The following is a 22,282-nucleotide window of genomic DNA, read 5'->3' as shown; positions in this document are numbered from 1 at the left end:
GTGTTTTAAGACCAACAGAAAATTGAGAAATATGCTGAGTTGGTGCTGACAGCCTAATCAACGCTGTGTAAATTGATTCCTATTCAGATCAGGGAACCCTACAAAGACAAAGATATTAATTCCCAAATCACATACTAACTAATATCATTGCCCTCAGATGGACTCAACGGACTCAACTCATTGAGTAACTTGTTGAAGAAATGTTTGCATTTGAGCACATTTTAAGGAGAGCCACAGCAAGGGGGGGTGTAGTAGACTTTTGCAAACAGGTCTTCTCTGTTTTTCATGTGTAATCAATTATCGATTTGTGGAGGAATTCTGCTTTCACTTGGAAAGTGTCCAGTAGTGTAGTTGTTGTGTATATACACATTAGGAAAAATGTGGGAACAAATGGGGGGAAAATTATGAATTTAATGCATTTCAATTTCAGGCTCTGGGACAACCAAAGGTGAACATTTTGAAAGGGGGTGTATACATTTTATAGGCACAATATATAGTCCTGATACAGGTGCAGTTTACAAGTGAGAGAAGAACAAATAGACTTCTGCAATAGACTACTGTCCTGACACTGACAAAGTGCTAAATCTCATATACCTTTCCACACAAACCTCAAAACATGCATCTTTAAAAGTCGTTTCTGTTTTCAGAAAACTCAAGTACAACACTGTTCAGTCCTTCAAACGGCTTCAATGTCAACAAAGAAAAACATCACAACACAATACCTCATGCGTATGAGTGCGTTTCACCTGTTTTATTGGAAAATCTTTCTAAATAAACAAAATGGCACAGCAGTATACAAATTTCAAAACGCACATCGGTCGGTAGAAATGTTACGGTTCCCTGTGTGCAATTTTTTTCTCATTAGAAAATCATTTACAGGCTAACAGGAGAAGTGCTGGTTGGTTGGTACACACACACACGCTTCAGTTCGTGGAGGGGACAGTCGACAAAGTGTGATTTTCAGAGTTCAGGGACCGTCCACGAGGTGTGCGAAGTCACAGTTACGGTGAGGACATTCCAATTGGACATTGAGTGGAGACAAATTGGGCCATATTTGCTCAGCATTTGCACCTGATTTCTTTTCCAGATGGAAAAGGTCAAATAAAGTTATAAAAACAAATATGCCAATAAATCAAAGTATAGTTTATTGTTTTAGCTTTCTATTTGGCGTTTTACTCCCTATTGAAACAAAAGGTGCAAAATGGGTAGTAAATCTGGTCCAACTCGTATGGGCTTTAAACGTGAGGTCTGCATACAAGGAACGTTCTTTTGTGTTTCTTTAAAAATGAAAATATCCAAGACATACCTCAGTGATATATATATATACAGATAACATAAAAATACCCAGGTTAGTGGCATTTAGAGACGAAGAAAAACGAAACAAAAAAAAAAAACGATTATAAATTATTCTTTTCAACCACAGTTACACGTAGACCACTCTTAGTTCTTTCCGACTGGGAGTTGAAAACTAGCGCTACATGAGATTACTAAATCAGACAGGAATAAAAGACAGAAAGTGATTGCAAACAAAGAGAGCGAAGATCATTTTTAAATGTTTGTGGTCGAAAGGGAGCCGTTAGCATCAGACAGAGACACAGAGAGAGAGAGAGAGAGAGAGAGAGAGCTTTGGGTTGTGGGCGGGGCGGGGCCCTGCTCTTAAGCTTGCCGTATCTTGGAGGGCGTATAGGTCTTGTCTACAGACTCGTCCTGTAGAAACATGTGCAGACAGCGCTCGTTCTGGGCCAGGGGGTGACCAGCCACTCTGAAATACACAAGACACAGGCAGGTTGAGAACTTTATACACTATATATACACTCACCGACCACTTTATTAGGTACACCTTGCTAGTACTGGGTTGGACCCCCTTTTGTAGCCCATCTGCTTCAAGGTTCGACGTGTTGTGTGTTCAGAGATGGTCTTCTGCATACCTTGGTTGTAACGAGTGGTTATTTGAGTTACTGTTGCCTTTCTATCATCTCGAACCAGTCTGGCCATTCTCCTCTGACCTCTGGCATCAACAAGGCATTTTCGCCCAGAGAACTGCCGCTCACTGGATTTCCCTTTTTTGGACCATTCTCTGTAAACCCTAGAGATGGTTGTGTGTGAAAATCCCAGTCGATCAGCAGTTTCTGAAATACTCAGACCAGCCCGTCTGGCACCAACAACCATGCCACGTTCAAAGTCACTTAAATCACCTTTCTTCCCCATTCTGATGCTCGGTTTGAACTTCAGCAGGTCGTCTTGACCATGTCTACATGCCTACATGCATGGAGTTGCTGCCATGTGATTGGCTGATTAGATATTTGCGTTACCGAGCAGTTGAACAGTACCTAATAAAGTGGCCGGTGAGTGTATACTGTACACCTGTACACAGTATATGCAGGTACACAATACTGTAGTGCATGCACAGGTTAGGATCAGGTCAGGTGCAATATATATATACATTGCTCAAAAAAACTTAAGGGAACACTTAATCGTCACAGTGTAACACCAAGTCAGTTGAACTTCAGGGATATCAATCTGCCCATTTAGGAAGCACAAGTGATTGTGAATCGACTCCATGAGGGTGGCATGAGGGCCTGACGTCCTCTAGTGGGACCTGTGCTCACTGCCCAGCACCGTGCAGCTCGATTGGCATTCGCGAGAGAACACCAGAATTGGCAGGTCCGCCACTGGCGTCCTGTTCTCTTCACAGATGAGAGCAGGTTCACACTGAGCACATGTGACAGGCGTGAAAGAGTCTGGAGATGCCGCGGTGAACATAATGCTGCCTGCAACATCATCCAGCATGACCGGTTTGGAGGTGGGTCAGTGATGGTCTGGGGAGGCATATCCTTGGTTCCCCTGACCTAAATCCAATTGAGCACCTATGGAACGTTATGCATCGGTGCATCCGACGCCACCAAGTACCGCCACAGACTGTCCAGGAGCTCACTGATGCCATGATCCAGGTCTGGGAGGAGATCCCCCAGGACACCATCCGCCGACTCATCAGGAGCATGCCCAGACGTTGTCGGGAGTGTGTACAGGCACGCGAGGGCCATACACACTACTGAATCATATCATGAATTGCCGTGATAAAATTCACACAAGTTGGATCAGCCTGTGATTTGAATTTTTTACTTTGATTTTCGGTGTGATTTTGAATCCAGCCCTCAATGGGTTGATGATTTTGGTTTCCACTGACCGTTGTTACGTCATTTTGTTCTCAACAAATTATACAATGTACATCAGTAAAGATTTTCAACTTGAATAATTCGTTCATCAAGATCGGACGCGTCCCTTAATTTTTTTGAGCAGTGTATTTTTTTTCTTTTTAAATAAAACAGACCCGTGGATAATGCACGCACACAAGCACACGCACCGTACACACAGGAAACGGGGTAGACTTTCCATCAACCCTTTTTTTAATTGCCAATAATACATTTCAATGTCACATCTGCTGGAGAAAGCAGCAAAAAGATTCTAAGCACTTGCTAATAACTAGCCATGTCGATCTGAGGGCAAAAGAGCAAGGGATGGAACATAAAGGGACAGAGAGAGAAGAGGAGAAGATAAAAACAACCCAGAGCAGATAAACGTAGGAATGAACGAGAACGGAGGGAGAGTAGAAGAAGGTAAAAGGAAGGAAGGAAGAAAGAAAGAAACAAGGGGAAAGAGAGCTAAACAGAGGGAAAAAAATAGCACGCAGGAAAGAGAGAGAGAGTGAGGAAGGAAAAAACGGCGGAGAGAGAGAGAGATCATAAAATGTGAACGGGCAAACGCACCTGAGCCCCACAACATCTCATTGGTCTTTACAGTTGCAATTTTTTTCCCCATAATAACCGAGTCTGACTCACAGCGCAGACATATCACAACCAAAACACACTCCACTTATGGGAAATATTTCAGAGAGGCAAGCACCTGTCAAAGGCTACGAGTCCAGATATAAGGGATTTATCCACCGGTCAAACATGGGGTTTTATAACTGGTATTCAAGCTTTACTTTCCTGTGTGGCTCAGTTGGGTAGAGTTGGCAGGTCGCTAGCAAAGCTAAGGTTGTGGGTTCGAATTCCCACTGCGTCCGATATATACCAACAAAAATAATGCACTCACTGTGCTGCGAAGTCTGCTAAACAGCACGTTTCGTGGCGAAAACAACTTTCGTACCCTGCTCCTGTGTGGGCGACAATAGAATCCTCGAAAGTCGATTGACCCAACGACGAACGATTTGATACCGTGATGGCAACCCAGTGGGTCTCTTCAGGCCAGCCTGACCTGACCTGGCACAGACTCTTCTTCCACATGCATTTCCATGTCTTTTCCAACCTCACTCTCATCTCAACCCCAACTTTAGAGGAAAGATGGCCACAGAGACACTCCTTCAAAACTTTGCTGATCTCTACTCTGCCCTCCTCTGCTCTCCTCCCCTCCCGGTTTGTTTGGCAGTGATGATAATCATGTTTACCAGCAGGTAAAGAGATTTCCTCTCCACAATGCTCTCAATCACAGATTTAACAGTAGTGAGAAACCGGCAGCTATTAAGTCTGAACAATGAACATGATCAGTATCGTTTAGGAGAGGAAAAAAAATCTTAATTACCAACGCATTCTCAGCTCCCTCGACAAACCAAGTTATGGATTTTTTTTTTTTTTTTCTCACTCACTGTCTTCGCGTACTTAATATTCTAACAGGTAGCATTGGCGGAATTTGCACATGAAACAAAGATAATAGCCCAAGTCTGCAATCAAAGCAAATAATTACAGTCCCATGGTAACTTTTATTGTTCTCCAAAGGGAGGTGAGGACACCTCAGATCAAAAATAAGCAGGGGTGCACACACCATCCCTCAAGGAACCGCGTGGTGTAATTTGAGACGCAATTATCATAAATTACACATCTAAATTAAAACCAATGTAGGAGAAAAAAAAGTAGTGAAGGGGAAGGGGGGGGGCGCACTTGCGGCCTCTTTGGCTGTTCTTCTCGTTTACGATGTAATTAAGACTAAGAATTAAGGAAGAGAATGGGAGGGAAAAAAGACGTTTACCACGGTGTGTGTTCAATTTGTTGACAACTCTGAAAGAAGAGAGTATATCAAATCTCTCTCCTGATTTATGCCAAGTGTTTCATAAGTTCCTTAAGGTTAAGATGAAGTAGTAGCTGATTAAGGTAAGAGTAGCTGCACTTGAATTTTGGACAAAAACACACACAGACCCCCGCACACACTTTTAAGACATTAAAACATTTCACACTCAGACTCACTTGTTGAGGAACTGCTCCAGACCACTTCTCCTCTCCTCGATGAATGAGTCGTCGAATATCCCATCATCCCCTCGGAACGGAAGCTGCCGGAACAGAGCTTTCCCTGGGAGAGGGGGGACCACCACCTGGGACAGGTACACACACAGGTAGTACGGGTGTTTGTGTGTGTGTGTGTGTGTGTGTTTCATTCAGAATATCAAACTGATTAAGAGCTTTGAATAGTTAGCGATTCATCCAAATGAAACCCTCCATCAACACTACAACCGCCACCGGTAACGGGTCAATAACGGCTGTGGCCTAATGGCCTGACTGACTGTGAACACCCAGATGGACTGACCTTGCTCTCTCTCTCCAGCTCCCCCCTGAGCCACTCAAAGTCGCTGTACCGCCTCCGCACACGAGACTCTTTCAGCTTGAAGATGGGCAGGTTAGTCTGAGGAAGGACAACAGGAGAAGCACACACACACACACACACCGTTAGGACCAGAGAAATAGAAACGGAACACGCCAATGTGTCAGTTGAGTTGGCTGGTTGGTTGGTTGGTTGGCTGGTTGGTTGGTTGGCTGGTTGGTTGGCTGGTTGGCTGGTTGGCTGTTCATGAAGCTGTGAAACTAAAACTTCCAAGTGGAAGGTACACCGAAAAGACGGCCACCGGTACATCCGCCATGGCATGTCGATTCGGAATGGGCACATCCGTTCTCTGCTCGTACCAATTCTACGGTCGGAGAACAACTCAACTCGAAACTAGTTCAAAAGGTGTGCAGACTATACCGAAGGAACCGCGCGCTATATTGGAGTCTCAAGATGCCATGGCTACTTCCACCATACCATCCACTAGCAATCTGTTGCCAGGCAGTCGCTCAACACATATTGGCTATGGCAGTGCAGAGGTGGGGACTGATTGGGTACATGTAAAACTGGGGACTGAGTGAAATCATCCCCCCCCCCCCCCCCCAGGCTGGCTTTTGTGGGGTTTAAGGCCTAGCCTTGTGCCTCTGTCAAATGACTTTATTAAAGAGCCATACAAACTGAATTGAATTGGAAATTGAAAGAGGCCTCGAAGAGAATGCTTTATGATGCTCACCAAGGTCTGATGCACTTTGGACATCCTTGGACTGGTTTTTTATGTATGTGCGTGTGTGTGTGTCTGTCTGTGTGTGTTCACGTGTGTGCATATGCGAGTGTGTGGGCATGTTGTGCACGTGTGTGTGTGTGTGTGTGTGTGTAAACGCTGTTGACATGAGCACTTGAGAGTACATTTCAAATTAAAAGGAGAGACAAGAGACGCTTTGGCATTGACAGAGAAACAGTGAGGCGAACGGAACACAATGTCAAAGCTCTTCACCAGTCAGAAAACCATCTGGACATCTCACCACAATAGCCAGCCAAGGTGGAAAAAAAGAACATTTCCTATAGACGGACGACAATCGCAGAATGTCAGAATTCGAAGCCCCATCGAGCGGGCGACAGACTGATCGATGGCTGAGTAAATAGCTGAATAAATAGGGGGGGGGGAGAGCATGCAGGCATAAAGGAGTGAAGGGGGGGTGGGGTGGATATGTCTGGTTTGTGGAGGACTAATTGAGAAGGGAAAGCAGAAGTGGCCTTTTTTTTTTTCTTCTCGTTCTCATGGTCTCTCTCTCTCTCTCTCCCCCCCCCCTCCTCATATTTTCCCTCTCTCCCTCTCCCTCCAATAATAAGTCAGTTTAATGCCCTTGAGACCCCTCTCGAGACTTTTCACTGTGAAAACCACAGCCCTTCCTCTCTTCTCCTCTCCTCTCCTCCTCCTGCTCCATCTTTCAATTTTGTTCCCCTGCTCTGCGGTAATGAGCAGAAGGAGAGGGAGAGCGAGAGAGAGAGACATTATTTTGACAGGATTTGACAATGACAACAAGATGCATCGCATCCAGGCCGTACCTTTTTCACGACTGGAAGGAACAAAACACGGTGAAGTCAATCCGAAAAAAAAAAAAAAAAAAAAAGAATCAGAAAACGAATCAATAAAAAGCCTAGTGCTTGGAAATTGTGCAAATGAAATAGATAAAAGATGGGAAAGCTTTTCCCTCATCATCACAGTGACGTTCAACTTCAAGTTCAAGTTTATTTGTCGTTCCATCACATACAAGCACACGGCGCAAAAAAAACGTTGAGGCAGAGCAGCTCTACAACATCAACAATACAGCGTTACAAGTAAACATCAATCAAGGGGCGCTCAGTGGCGTAGCACACTAAGGCGCATACCATATCATCACAAGGCCCCTGGTTCGATTCCGGCCATCGACATATCCTGCATGTCATCCCTCCTCTCTCTCACCCATCCTTCCTGTCAATCTCTACTATCTCTATCCCAATAAAGCAGAAACGCCCTAAAAAAACATATTTAAAAAAAATAACAAACAAAAAAACATCAATCATAAACATAAATGTAAACATACAGTACCAGTCAAAAGTTTAGGACACACCTTCTCATTCAAAGGTTTTTCTTTATTTGTTTTATTATTTTCTACATTGTAGATTAATATTGAAGACATCACAACTATGAAGGAAAACATGGAATTATGTAGTAACCAAAAAAGTGTTCAACAAACCAGAATATGTTTTATATTTTAGATTCTTCAAAGTAGCCACCTTTTGCTTTGATGACAGCTATGCACACTCTTGGCAAGGTGTGTCCAAACTTTTGACTGGTACTGTAAATATAAGCACTAAAGTAGTAATTCAAGTTAAAAAAAAAAAAATTGAAATATACAGAATGTATTTTTCTGACTGTTGATAATGATTTGAGTAAAGTGATCATGAGGTTCTACTGAATAAATGAAATGAATCGGAATGCGGTCGGAATAATCCGGATTTGTGATTAGCGCTAAAACAAACAAACAAACAAACAAACATATGAATCTCTGAATACACCCATGCGTCACCTTCGCCTGTGACCTTATACACCTGACACACCACCTGACCCATAACCCAGGTGAGACTGCTCTCTAGTGGTGGAAAGTGACAGCCCAAACAGACAAACATGTACTCTACCAAAATAGCTGTTACACTCTGTTCCCCCCCCCCCCCCCCCCCGCCGCCCCCCCAACACTTCTCTCTCCCTCCCTCTCTGAACTTACTGCCTTTCACAGCCTGCTCCCTCCCTTCCCATCTCTCTCCAGGTGAGGTTGCCACCCCCCTCCCCCCCTCCCTCCTCCCGGGTCACAGGAGAAGTGGATTAGCCTAGCTTTAGCGCCCCTGTGCTGTTAGCTTCAGCTCCTCTCCCTGTGGGCCGTCCCCCTGCGTTCTGTTACCTCTCAGCACGGAACGCTAGGAAGTTAATCCCCCACGACAACAGATCATGGTTACAGGTAATCTGCCACCGCCGCGATGCTAATCCCATCAGGCAGAGCGCCGCAATCCCAGATAGAGTGAAAACACACACACACACACACGAAAGCAGGGCTGTGCTCCACACACACGCAAAAAGGTGTAAGGAGGGAAGGTTCAAACTTGCACTTGCTGACACACACACACACACACACACACACACACACACACACACACACACACACACACACACACACACACACACACACACACACACACACACACACCTGCTTGAATCTCACTGCTCAGGACAAAAGGGGCAAAAGTGAGAGAATAAAGACAGAGGTAAGGAAAGTCACCTTGGCTTACAGCCCACCCCATCCAACCCTGTGATTAAGAGATTGGCATTACAGGCTGAAGCCATGGAAGAGAAGAGAAGGTGAGACTGCTTCCCTTCCCTTCTCTCTCTCACACTCACACACACACACACACACACACACACACACAATCCCCCATGTTAAAGAGGCGGTGCGTGAGAGCTCTACAAGTCAAAGATCACGTTTCCCTCCCTACTGTTCTCTTCACGCCTGATTGGAGGTTAGGGCTGGGGGGGCGTGGCGTGGGGGGTCGGGTTACGGGCTCAGGCCGTGATTGGGACAATCACAGAGGTAATCTTTAGGACAATCTGCGCCACCCTCCCCCCCAAAAAACCTGTCCTGTATTACCCCCCCCCCCCCCCCTTACCTTATTTCCTCCATCATTTAAGAAGCACACTTTGTCTCTCTCCCTTTCTGAGACCAGGGGGTGAGGTGAGGTATGGGGCAGGGGGGAGGAGGGAGGAGGGAGGGGGTTTGTAGTCGACTAGACAGAGACAGAGCGAGGGTAGAGGGGAGGGAGAGAAAGGAAGAGAGAGAAGGAGAGAAATAAAGGTTCTCGGAGAGACACACACAGAGAGAGAGAGAGAGAGTGAGAGAGAGACACAAAGTATCTGGCTTAAACACCCAAGGTCAGCCCGACAGAGAGGTAGTGAAGATCACTGCTCAAGTTGGGAGTTTTAAGAAACACATACGCCTACAGCTGAAGATGTGCTCTATACACAAAATCGAGTCAAAGAGGTATTTGATTGGTTTTACATGTGGCGAAGGGTCACTCATTTCCAAACGGGTTTCCCACCTCATGTAGCTACTTTCTGCAAAGGATTTCCCCGGGCTTTCCCAAACTAGGAAAGTTTGGTCTCAACGATGTTATGTACTGACTCTGACTCAGTACATAACGTTGGACTCTGACTCAGATCCAACGTGATTTCATTAACACTACGAAGTGAAATCTCACACACCTGTTGAATCTCTCCCTAACATGAGCGTACCTGCCGAGGCGGCAGTTCCGTGTACAAGGACCCATGAGGAACAAAATGTGAAATTCATCAGAGCATATCAAATTGGGGTGTCAAATGAAAGCTAAGAGTCTATATTTTTGGGAAATGAAGTCCGAAGTACATTTCTCAATCATCTTCCATCATGAGAATAGGGATAAGCAAAGGCTTTGATTTCTGGTCAAACATATGGAAAAACATCTAGGCTACCAGGAAAAGCCTTAAAAAGGTGTTTTTAGAAAAGAAATCTAACCTCATGAATGTTCAAGTACAGATCCCGATCAACTAATATCAACACTTATTTTTCGTTTTTAGGAAAAGGTTTGGCCAGTCTCGGGGTCATTCTGTTACCAAAAACCCACGTAAGTGTAAGATATTTAAAAATGTCTCTGCCTCATGGGGACTGAGAATAGTGAAAGTTAACAGACCTAAGTAGTATAGGTAGACCAACCTAAGTAGTACAGGTAGACCAACCTAAGTAGTATAGGTAGACCAACCTAAGTAGTATAGGTAGACCAACCTAAGTAGTATAGGTAGACCAACCTAAGTAGTATAGGTAGACCAACCTAAGTAGTATAGGTAGACCAACCTAAGTAGTATAGGTAGACCAACCTAAGTAGTATAGGTAGACCAACCTAAGTAGTATAGGTAGACCAACCTAAGTAGTACAGGTAGACCAACCTAAGTAGTATAGGTAGACCAACCTAAGTAGTATAGGTAGACCTACCTAAGTAGTATAGGTAGACCAACCTAAGTAGTATAGGTAGACCAACCTAAGTAGTATAGGTAGACCAACCTAAGTAGTATAGGTAGACCAACCTAAGTAGTATAGGTAGACCAACCTAAGTAGTATAGGTAGACCTACCTAAGTAGTATAGGTAGACCAACCTAAGTAGTATAGGTAGACCAACCTAAGTAGTATAGGTAGACCAACCTAAGTAGTATAGGTAGACCAACCTAAGTAGTATAGGTAGACCAACCTAAGTAGTATAGGTAGACCAACCTAAGTAGTATAGGTAGACCAACCTAAGTAGTATAGGTAGACCTACCTAAGTAGTATAGGTAGACCAACCTAAGTAGTATAGGTAGACCAACCTAAGTAGTATAGGTAGACCAACCTAAGTAGTATAGGTAGACCTACCAAGGACTTGTAGGGCTGGTTTCATGGATGCAGATTAAGACTAATCCTAGACTAAAAAGCATCCGCGATGGAAATTTTCCATTGCAAGTGTGATTTAACCCTGGACTAGGTTTAATCTGTGTCCAGGAAACTGCCAATGTAGTGTTTTTTACTGATATCAATTTAGTTAACGAATTAATAACTGATTAAAACAGGTCATTCTGTTGCCAAATCAAATTGTTAATGGAATTACTGAAATTTAATTGTATACATTCATTTATTACATTCTCTTTTATTTTTTAATTTGTTTTGCTTTTGTTTTGTTTTTAACAATGTTTCTATTTATCTTTTATTTAATGCACTTTGAGATTATTGTTGAAAAGCGCTTTATAAATGTAAGAAATTATTATTATTATTATTGTGCTGGATGTGCATAACCTTCTTCGGCTGTCCCTGTGAGAGAACCCTTTAAGAAACCCTTTTGGGTTCCATGAAAAACCCCTTTTCACAGAGGGTTCTACATAGAACTTAAGAGTTACAAAAAGGTTCTTCCACAGGGAAAGCCCAAAAACAGTGGGAAATCATACAGGACTAGTTACAAACCACTGCATCAACACTAACCCTTCCTGTCAATCTCTACTATCTCTATCCCAATAAAGCAGAAATGCCCTAAAACATATATTTAAAAAAAAAAAAAGAAAGAGAAAAATCGTCCCAGCATCATTCTGTTACTGTAGGAACTGCCCTGGTAATAATAGTATATCTGGACTGGGCCTGAGCCTGGTAGAAATATAAAAACTAGACTAGACAAACCACATCAGCGATACTCAGAGTAAGACCTACATCTGATCCACCGGAAGAGAAAATATAGCTTCGGTTATAATGTGAGAAAAAGGGTGAGATACAGAATTGAATGTTATTAGGAGAAGATTAAGTCTCCTATGTGGAGTCTATGCTTCATAAAGAGAGGAAGCTAAAGAGCAGGACATGTAAAGGAGATGGAGGCGAGGGAGGGGAGGGGGGGGGATGGGTTGTATACAGTACATCCAGGCCCATTTCAGAAACAACACAAAAATATCAACTAGGCTACTCTTCACCAAGCTTTTGGTCTGTTAAAAGCTTACACGTGGCAGAAACCCACGCCTAGCATTGGGAATGCATCATGTGTACAGGACACAATACCGTGGTAGCTCATTAAAGCACTGGGGGGGGTGGGGTGGGGTGGGGGAGAAAAGAGCCAAAACCCCCTTGAGAGCGAGGTCACCCTCTCCTGCGAGAAACGGTTCATGGCCGGCTATGCATTAGCTTTTAGCAGGATGGATTAAGTCAAGTTTGAGAGTACGCATCCCTAACCCAACCCGCAACCCCCCCCCAACCCCCCAATACCCCCTCCCCTATCACTCCTTTCAGAATAAAAAGTATTAAAAATGCTAGCACAATGCCATCTCATTGCATCATATTCCAAAAAGGGAGAGAGAGGTGGGAACAATGGCGTTGGGGCCATGGGTCTCTCCTCCTCTCCCGGTGCACTCTCACTCTCTCTCTCTCTCTCTCTCTCTCTCACACTCACTCGCCCCTTTAACCCAACAGCCTTCCCTCTCTCTCTCCCTCTCCTCTCTACGTCTCGCCTGGCTGGCAGAAAGCTGCTTTGTTGCCATAGTATCAACTCCCACTTTTGATACTGTCATTTCAAGTAGGATATGGTAGCCTTGATACAATATGTTCCCCATTTCCATTAAAATAGTTGTCAGAGAGGATGCTGTAGTTTGGATTACACTTGACTGTGGCTGACAAGCCTCCCCCCCTCCCTGAATGAGAGAGAGAGGGGAGGGGGGGGGGGGTGTGTGGGAGTGGAGAGGAGGAGGGTGGAAAAGAGAGAGAGAGAGAGAGAGAGAGAGAGAGAGACAGAGGGAGAGAGAGAGAGAGAGAGAGAGAGAGAGAGAGAGACAGGGAGAGAGAGAAAGAGAGAGACAGACAGGGAGAGGGAGAGAGACAGGGAGAGAGAGAGAGAGAGAGAGAGACAGGGAGAGAGAGAGAGAGAGAGAGACAGACAGGGAGAGGGAGAGGGGGAGAGAGAGAGAGAGCTGTGAGAGGCCTATTTATACTCCTGTGCGCGTCCAGCCTGTCCATAAACAAAGTGAGATCCCAAAGTCCACTCTCCCATGTGTGCTCTCTGAAGAGGGAGATGGAACCCAGTCTACAGGCAAGGTCTAATGTTGGTGATGCTTTTTTTCTCTTCCTCTTTGTTGAGTTCAAAAACAAATAGGCTACACTACTCTGCTAGAGAGGGGGGGGGAGGGGGGTGGGGGGGTGGAGACCTCTCATTCTCACATGAAACCGGAATCCATTTCAGAGACATTAGAAGTCTGCAGGTCAGCTCCTCATTCAGCAGTGGGAAAAAAAACCACACATGAAAAACACTCTACTATATAAAGCACATGGATGAGAGGCAAAGTGAACTAACAATCCAACCCTGTCGTCAAAAATAAAGGCTAATTTGCTAGCTAGCTTTCCCTCGTATTCTCAGACGGTGCAGCCTATTAGAACTGTGAACATGAGAAGAAAAAAAAAAAACTTTACAGGCGAGTAGAGACAGCATTCCATTGTTTTACTCAAGACTCGACGCGTTTCAAGTTTTACACGTCTGCACACGCCAGCTGTGACTCCTTTAGTTCAATTCCCCGTGGATATGACATGTAGCAGAGAAACAGTCGTTACTACACGCCCAACCCTGTGAGCTAGAAAGATTTACTAGGAAAAATACACAGTTTCGCATATTTAATAACTAACATATCATAACATACAGGCCTGACCATTGACCGTGACATTTCCGCATGTGACAATGGAACAACCATTGACCGGAAAATGACTGCTGACCATGGCATTTTTCACGTGACCGTGAGTCGTGCTATACATTTAGCCTACACCGAAGTTAAACCGAGGCCTAGAATGACCTGCAGGACAACGGGAAAGAGGTCAGGAACTCAGAAGAGCCACCAGGAGCCACTGCAGAGGGGACCCAAACGACCCTGGGCACTGGCGTGACACAGCGAACCAACAGTCCACCTGTGGAGTGACACATGACTATAGAGTCATCTTAGGCCAAGGTGACTGTTCTCTGGGCTACCCGCTGCACACAGCTGGGTGAGAGAAAGGCGAGGGTAGTGAGGGGTGAAGGCAGAGGGGGGTGCCTTTGTGCCCTCCCATGGGTGGGGGTTGGAGTGGTGGTGGTGGGGGTGGTGTGGAGGGGGGGGGGGGGTCGTGGATGTGGACGAATCCCTCACGCGCCTCCCACCCCCTGGCCCGATTCATTCTTCTCCCCTCTCAATGAGGGGATTAGGTAGAGTCTCATTCCCTCAGCGCGGCCGTAAGGCCTCTCACTCCATTTGGAAGAGGTGGTGGTGGTGGTGGTGGGGGGTAGGAGAGAGGAGGGGATTTGGGAGAGAGTGTGGGGGGGGCTGATCTACTAAGATTGTATGGCATCATTAGGCTACAACAGGGAAAAAAAAAAAAAAAAAAACATCGAAATATCACGAGCCGGAGAGAGAGAGACACCAAAACACAAGCAAAACCCCTCTCTGGTGTAAGCACTTCAAGCCAAGGTACCGCGCCTATCACTTCTCGACGCCTCCGAATGGGGGGGGGGGCAAAACACTTCTAAAGAAAGGAGAAGAAAGGAGGAGGAGAGGGGGAGAGACGCGAAGCAAAGTTGACACCGCATTTGTTGAGGAGTGAGGGATGCTCCCTCCTCTTCTCCTCCGCTCTTATGCAAAGCGGGGTCAGGGAGGGCTATGAGGCGCACAATAATGCTGATTACACGCATATGCTAATTATTACACGCTAATCAAGTACAGTAGTCTTATATTGGCCGCTAACGCCTGGAGACGGCTTTCTCTCGCTCCTGCTTCTTTAGGTAACCGGGAAAACTATAAATACTATAGGGCCACAATGCTAACCACGTTAAATACACCAGGCAGGCTAACCACAGGGGACGTCAGTCAAGGCTTTAGACTCGGGAGACTAACAACAAACGCAGAAAAGAGAAAGACAATCAGATCTGGTGGGGGGGGGGGGGAGAGAGGGGGGGGGGGGGTGTTGACGGTGGCTGAGAGATATTCCAGGCCTAACTAACTATATCTTAGCTCTCAATGAAGAACACATGGCAGTTATCCAGTGGCATGAGAATATCCGTTCAGTAGTGTTTCATGTTTGCCTCTGAAATACAACCGGTGTGCTCTCTCGGTTAAGTAGGAGAAAGCATTGTGAGAGAAAACGGTACAGGACAGAGCATAGGTTCGAGATTAAAATGCATCAGGTGAGAGTCGTTAGCGGAGCTGTCTCTGAAAAGGTACTGTTGGTTATCCATTTCAAAATCATGAACACAAGCCTGTCATATTGTGTGGGCCTCAGGAACGATTAGGCCACATGTGACACAAACCAAACCACATATCATCACTCTCACACCGTGCCATTGTTGGTCTGCGACTTTCACTCTTCATAGAACAGTTTTTGAACAGCTGCAAGTTGTTGACATCGGGTTACTTTGTGAGAACACATGCATTTGTCCTGTTTAGCCCCTGGACCTCCTGATCCGACCCAACCCTCCCCTCCCCTCCTTCCTCTGTAGACCAGGAAGGAAATGTGTGGGGTGAGTAGTCTTGGAGCTGTTTGCTGAGCGTGCTCTGTACATCCTGTCAGTGATTCCTGACAACCTGATCAGTACAGTTTATATACACTTGTGTCATCGTAACTTAACTTTACTACCCATTATAACGCGGGTCGTCTTCGCTGGAATTGCACTGCAATGACTAGTAAGAGAGAAAGAGAGCCAAAAAACACTGCACTCACCTCTGTATTTCACAATCCCTGAGTAAGCACAGACAGGAGATTGCTTCACTGTGGGTGAATAGACAGTGAGCCCTGCTCAATCCCCCCCCCCCCCCCCCCCCCCCTCCCTTAGCTGTGTGATAAAATACACCGTTGTTGAGCAGTACTTGATAGTGTGTGACAAATTCCTTTATCTACCCGTTACGCCCGATGACAGGGCAGAGGTGTGGCTCCCTGGAACAACACCACCCACTTGCATAGGCCTAACGCTTAATTTGGGACAGTTAACTACCCTACTTGGTCAAACGGTTAACAGTGCCGAATATTATGAAAGTCACAAACACTCAACTCTCTTATCTAGTTATCTACATGGCTCACAGGAGTTAAAGATGCGATATATGGGTCACATACAAATAATACTCAGTGTCAACATCGACGTCACATTCATGTTGATACCTCAAACTTGCTGGCTAACAGACAAGCGTAGGCTAGCTAGCTGACATACTGGATTCCAATGCAAGAAATACGACTAGATATGTTAACCTAACCATCGTGTGTCTAATAATACACAATTCAGTTGATACACCACTAATATGACGCTACAGAAGTCCAAAAACCGTCACATACCACAAGTCTCATGACGCTAGCTAAGCTAAAGCCCTGCCTGGCTAACTTAGCTAAGGCAACAAACTAACGAACAAGCCAGAGCTATATGGTATCTCTGATTGATCAGTTTCGGTGAGAAATGTCATTTATTGGGATTTATTTATGCGAAAACACGCAAATATATCAGTATCGTGGCTTTTAGTTTGGCCCAGCCAAGATGAGCAAGTTGCAAGTTCATTGCCCTGAGTGACACAGGACAGAAAGCCAGCCAGCTAATGATTTAGCTGGTTAGCTGCTAATGTTTTACGCTCACCTTCAGTCTGATTTCATACGTGGTAAACCTGGTCCTGCCGACACCGACTGTCTCGGGGTTGCTCACATCAATCTCTAGAAAATTACTTGGGGGTCCATAGGCGTCGTTTAAGTTTTGAGGCTTGGAGAATAGCCTCCTTGTATCTGCTATGGTGTCAGCCATTCTCCACCTCTTAGCTAGCCTGGTTAGCCTCAATCGCCCTGTCGTTTACGCATACGCGCTCCACTTCCGATCAGCTGAGGTGCAGCTGACGGTTGGCACCAAGTACGTGTTTTGTTTACAACCGAGAGCTCAACGCGGTTGCTCTTGATTGGTTGAGAAGTGTGCCCGTATAAATATCAACGAATTAGAGTTCAATGCGCCGAAAAAGCGCTGCAACATCTGCCGCAGACAGATTTTGACAGGCTATTCGGTAAGGTAAATTCAATACGCTTTGTATGCTCAAATGGCTGTCAGTGACATTGTACAGTCAAACGAGACATTCAGATTTGACACTCTGAGTGACACTGGGGAAATACATTTTGACTGGTGTGATTAATCATCAGTCAAATGCATGTAAGGCATGTTGCACATATTGCAATAATGCAACAAGACCCTAAGAACATACTTACTAAAACAGTTAACCAACGAGCTCAATCACATTGCCTGGAGTAATTATGTCTCTTGTTGAATGAAAATAGAAACACAATAGACTGTAGTACTGGGAAATACACGACCAATCAACTCTCTGTAAAAGCTACAGACTTCGTTACAATTTAGTCTTAATTCCTGAAAAATGTTTTTAGTTTACAATGTCCCAAAATTGCGAAATGAATGACTCTCTGTGTCTGTGTTATAACAGTGCATGTGACTCTTGTCGACGATGAATAAAGTTTCACTGTATTGAATCAAGATGGCGACATACGCGTTGCCTTTGGCGACCAGATGTACGCTTCGATATTTACTAAAAAACACGTTTCTCTGTCATAACAACATTTGCTATCCCACAAGCAGCATTGTAAAAGGTTAGTGTGTGCCTTAGGTGGAAATGTTTAGTTTTTGTAATCACTGAGTAAAACTACAGTGTTGCGCAAGCTTGCATGTTAGATAACTTGCAGAACATCATAACACTGTACTGGCTCCAGTCGTAGGCTATCTGTGATAGATCAAGTCCGTTGCATTCGTGTAAATACTGCAGCATTAAATAAACAATGCAGCATTGCTCGGACAGTGCATCCGTATGCACTATCAATGCTGAAGTGTTATAACAGCGTACTAATAGTGTATTTCATGAACATCACATTGTTTAAACAAGAGCGCATGGGCTATGGGTTTGTCAGCTGATGTAGCCACAGTTTGATGGCTGTGATAATGGTCTGGAGCACTGTGTCTTTATGACTGTGTTATTGTCAGGTTATACAACACGAACAGGTGATCCACCCGCATCACCGGCCCCTGTAAACCATCATGCAGCCTCAGACACCTCCTCTTCAAGCAGATCTATTGAGCACTATGACGGTCTCATCCGCGGTGGCTCGCTGAAGGAGGATGGTCAGCAAAGGGACGCTCTCCACCAGCTGGGCCAACTGCAGACACTCCTACACGGCTATTCTAACAGCCTCTACCTGATCCCACCCAAGCCAAAGGTGAAAGCAAAAGATGGGGACGCTAAAAAACCAAGAGACTCCAAATCAAACACAACGCAAAGTGAAGCTGATGCTCCTGCAGAGGAGGTATACAGACTTTATTGCTATTTTTTTAGACGTCAAACATGATTGCTCGGAATGCCCACTGACATTAGAATAATGAAGCATACCGAATGTCTGATCATTCAAGGACCAAACTGTTGCTCCTCCATTTCCCTTTCAGCATTCAGCTCTCTAATTCTCTTGTACCGTAGGTGTGCTTGATTTTCATGTTGTGGAAGTTTCCTATTGGTCCTGAAGTACAAACTCTGTCATTTTGGTGTGCCAGGCGAACGAAATCAAGGGCCCAAGCCCCCAAATATTCTCCGCTGTTGGCAGGACATCTAATTTTTCCACCTACTGTGTCCCACTTAGCAAACAAGCAATTAGTCACTTGATTGTAATGCTCCTGGCATTTGGCTTGCCCTCACAAAATCGTATGGCCCTGTGCTCTTGAGAAAGACTGTGGCACAAAGGCTACAATCGTCGTACAAACACTCAAAAAGTGTATCATCCATTGGCCCGATGATAAGGAGTCCTTACACGTGACAAGACGGCTACACTATTTCTATTTTGCCTTATTTGTAGTTAGGGATAACCGCTGACTGAACACTGAACATGACATGGCTCGGTTCTATGATCGGTTGGCGAGGCGTCTGGCCTCTTAGCCATAAAGGCCCATTGACATCTCACATATGGGATCACTGTACAGAGGATCCTCACTGTTCCCTAATGCTGCTGGGGTTGGGTCAGAGTAGGTGTCTGGGAAGTGTATTGTGCATCAATTTGTGTGTGTGTGTGTGTGTGTGTGTGTGTGTGTGTGTGTGTGTGTGTGTGTGTGTGTGTGTGTGTGTGTGTGTGTGTGTGTGTGTGTGTGTGTGTGTTTTGGGACAATGTAGGGGTTGGGGGGGGTGTTTTTTTATTTTTATTTTTTTTTAGGTCAGGGTAGCTGTCTGTGTTGGTGGGAGTTTGGGGGCTGGCTGGCACAGTCACAGGGCTAGGGAGATGTTTTGGATGGTAGGACAGACCTCCTGCTGGGATGGCCCCAGCTCCCCTCTCACTCTCTCATCGTCCCAGTGCAGTAATGAGGGGATCCCCATTGTCTGAAGCATTTTTCTTTTCATTTTGCCTTTGATTCTGGACTCTGGAAAATACTGTGGTGTTAGGCTGCCCCACCACCCCCCGTCCCCTCACCCTTGTTTCTCAGTCTGTCTCCACACACCCACACACACACACACACACACACACACACACACACACACACACACACACACACACACACACACACACACCCACACCCACACCCACACACCCACACACACACACCCACACCCACACACAGCATAACTAAAGTTCTTATGCAATTGCAATTTTTTTGAATTAGGTCAGAGCTGTCCTCTCGATGTGTCTGCTCTTTTCGCAAGCCCCGCCATTGTCCTCCTCCGACTGACAAGTGACATAGTCTATTAGGCGACTTGACTTAATATTGACCCAATGTGGCGTGTTTGTGTAGCGGCTAACAATGGCACATTGTTGAGAAAGGAACCACCCCATTCCAGTCAGATTTGCCTTCCATGGATTGGTCTTGTCTGTAGTGAAGCAGGCCTTGTTCGGTTCCACCACTTGCTCCAAAGAGGTGCCGTCGTAACCTTTGTTGACCTTTCTAACGATTTGAGGCCGGTTGCAATGGCAACGCAGCGTAAGGACGGAGCATCCCATCAGGGCTGAGAGACAAAACGTTTCGCCTGTGAGCGAGGCTATCCTATAAGTCTCTGCCACTGACCGGCAGAGAGTGGGCAACGTGGGTGAAAAATAGGCAGTTGAGCTCAGAGCGGTGGGCCGCGGGGACGGACTGACGGGAGGCCTTGTCCTTCTCCACTCTGCCGGAACATGGCCGCCGGCCACCGCCGCCAATTACCCCGCGGTGCCAGAGAGCAGCTTGGGAAGTCAGCGAGAAGTCACACACTGTCTTGCCAGCAGTGACAGGAACGGCTTGTTGCTCTTCCAGCGTTTCACCCCAGTGGAGGACAGGACGGGACAGGGAGAGGAGAGGAGAGGGGGACGGACGGAAGGAGGGAGGGAGGGATGTTTTTATCGCTTGTGAATCATGACTAGCTAAATCAAATTTAAGCACATGGCTGTTAGTACTCAAAAAGAATTCAAAAACAGCTTTATTTCCCTAGCTAGTTTGCTTCCCGAGCACAAATGATCCTTTTGTTTACGTAACACACTGGTCAGTGATGACAGGGTAAAGTCTGGAGTGAACAACTCAGGAATGACTTCGCTTGGCCCTGCACACACGAGTACAGCACCGTACTCCCCAGTAGCCAAGGAGGGGGTGTTTAGAAGACCACTCCACCTCGTCTGAAGCCCCATACAGTCCTCCTCACTGTTTTGTCGGACAAATCCCCCCATTGTTCTGCTGATGATGCTTTTCTTCGTGGGAACCCTGTCTTGTCTTGTTGATTAGATGTCCTTTGTCTTGCTCCGCAGCAGTGGGCTGGAGCTGTCTGGAGAGCCGCAATCCCCAGGCTACAGGGGTGGCTTAATGCCCTGACAGAAATAACGCAATGAAACAATGATTGGATGTCATATGGTAATGAGTAGGGTTCGTTACCATTTACTTTCTTTCGTGTTGTTTGCGTCCACCCGGGGTAGGCTAGTTAATTTATTCATATACTCTGTCATCCGCTCTTGAGATTGGATGCTTCTCTTTTATTGTGAGGATGCCGGAATTGCTGTTATGACAAGCATCTGTAAAAGAGTTGAGAAAAACAAACACGATAGAGTGATAAATACATGTGGAAAAATATAAACTTTTATTGATTTATTTGGTCACAGGAGGAGCCCCCTCCACCCCCACCACCACCCAGAGGGTTCTATATTCATGGAGATGTCGGTAAGATACATTACCACACATTATATGACACATTACATTGACTTTATCTTGATGCGATTTAGTATTACTATTTTATTCACGCTTTTTTCAGACTGCTTTTATGAGCTAAATACTGTATGATATGTCTTTCTTTTCTGTTTTTGTGTGTGAATTCCAGGCACAGGGAAGACCATGCTCATGGACATGTTTTATTCCCATGTGGAAAACGGGCGTAAAAAGAGAGTCCACTTCAATGGCTTCATGTTAGACATCCACAAAAGTTTGTATTATCTCCTTCCATCCCCTGCTGTCTCTAAATAACTACCATCGTTTTGTTTGCTTGACTTTGAGTAAGTTAGATGTATCCCAAATTGTTTTTATCCTATATTTACATCACACTGCATTTGTCCTGGCACTGTACCACTAATTGTGTACCATTATGCGTCTATGTACAATTATGGCTTTAGTATGTGTTGTTAGGGGGTCTAGGGTTGCAGATGCAGGTGTTCTTTAAGACGTGCCTGACATCTGTGTAACGTTTAAAGGGATCCATCGGCGGAAACAAAGCCTGCCTAAACGGAGGCTAGGGAAAATGTTCACCTATGACCCCATCTCGCCGGTTGCCATGGAGATCAGCAATGAAACCTGCCTCTTGTGTTTCGACGAGTTTCAGGTGAGCTGGTGTGTTGTGTGGGTGTGGGTGTGGGTGTGGGTGTGGGTGTGGGTGTGAGTGTGGGCGTGGGCGTGGGTGTGGGTGTGGGTGTGAGTGTGAGTGTGGGCGTGGGCGTGTGTGTGTGTGTGTGTGTGTGTGTGTGTGTGTGTGTGTGTGTGTGTGGTGTATTGTGTATGGTGGTGGCTCAATCAGAGGGACACAAGCAAACTATAGGTTGCAAACAGTGTACAAAAGAGACTGAACAACATGAGCTAACACATTCATAACACATTCATAACACAT

General features: G+C 45.5%; 2 protein-coding genes across 2 annotated transcripts; one reads left to right on the top strand and one right to left on the bottom strand.

The window, feature by feature from the left end:
• Positions 1-391: 391 nt before the first annotated feature.
• snx3 (sorting nexin 3) lies at positions 392-16,997 on the bottom strand. The gene is made up of 4 exons (XM_083688877.1): positions 16,786-16,997; positions 5,578-5,673; positions 5,241-5,365; positions 392-1,762 (listed from the first exon to the last, which is right to left on the bottom strand). The coding sequence occupies exons 1-4, from the start codon at positions 16,945-16,947 to the stop codon at positions 1,657-1,659; spliced, it is 489 nt and encodes a 162-aa protein (XP_083545003.1). The 5' UTR covers positions 16,948-16,997; the 3' UTR covers positions 392-1,656.
• Positions 16,998-17,677: 680 nt separating this feature from the next.
• On the top strand, positions 17,678-22,057 carry afg1lb (AFG1 like ATPase b; the record flags this gene model as incomplete). The annotated part of the gene is made up of 5 exons (XM_083688799.1): positions 17,678-17,789; positions 18,178-18,497; positions 21,291-21,348; positions 21,506-21,607; positions 21,873-22,057. The coding sequence occupies 5 exons, from the start codon at positions 17,678-17,680 to the stop codon at positions 22,055-22,057; spliced, it is 777 nt and encodes a 258-aa protein (XP_083544925.1).
• Between the last annotated feature and the right edge of the window lie 225 nt (positions 22,058-22,282).

This window comes from Argentina silus, assembly GCF_951799395.1.
Source record: "Argentina silus genome assembly, chromosome: 17".
Lineage (NCBI taxonomy): Eukaryota > Metazoa > Chordata > Actinopteri > Argentiniformes > Argentinidae > Argentina > Argentina silus.
Note: the sequence above shows the minus strand (reverse complement) of the source record. Positions and strands in the feature narration are given on the sequence as shown.

Bases quoted from the DNA above. Each gene is read 5' to 3' on its own strand.
- snx3 (XM_083688877.1), bottom strand. From the start codon at position 16,947: ATGGCTGACACCATAGCAGATACAAGGAGGCTATTCTCCAAGCCTCAA. The intron at 5,674-16,785 runs GTGAGCGTAAAA...GTCCTTCCTCAG, and splicing joins CGTATGAAATCAGACTGAAG to ACTAACCTGCCCATCTTCAA. The intron at 5,366-5,577 runs GTCAGTCCATCT...TACCTGTCCCAG, and splicing joins AGCTGGAGAGAGAGAGCAAG to GTGGTGGTCCCCCCTCTCCC.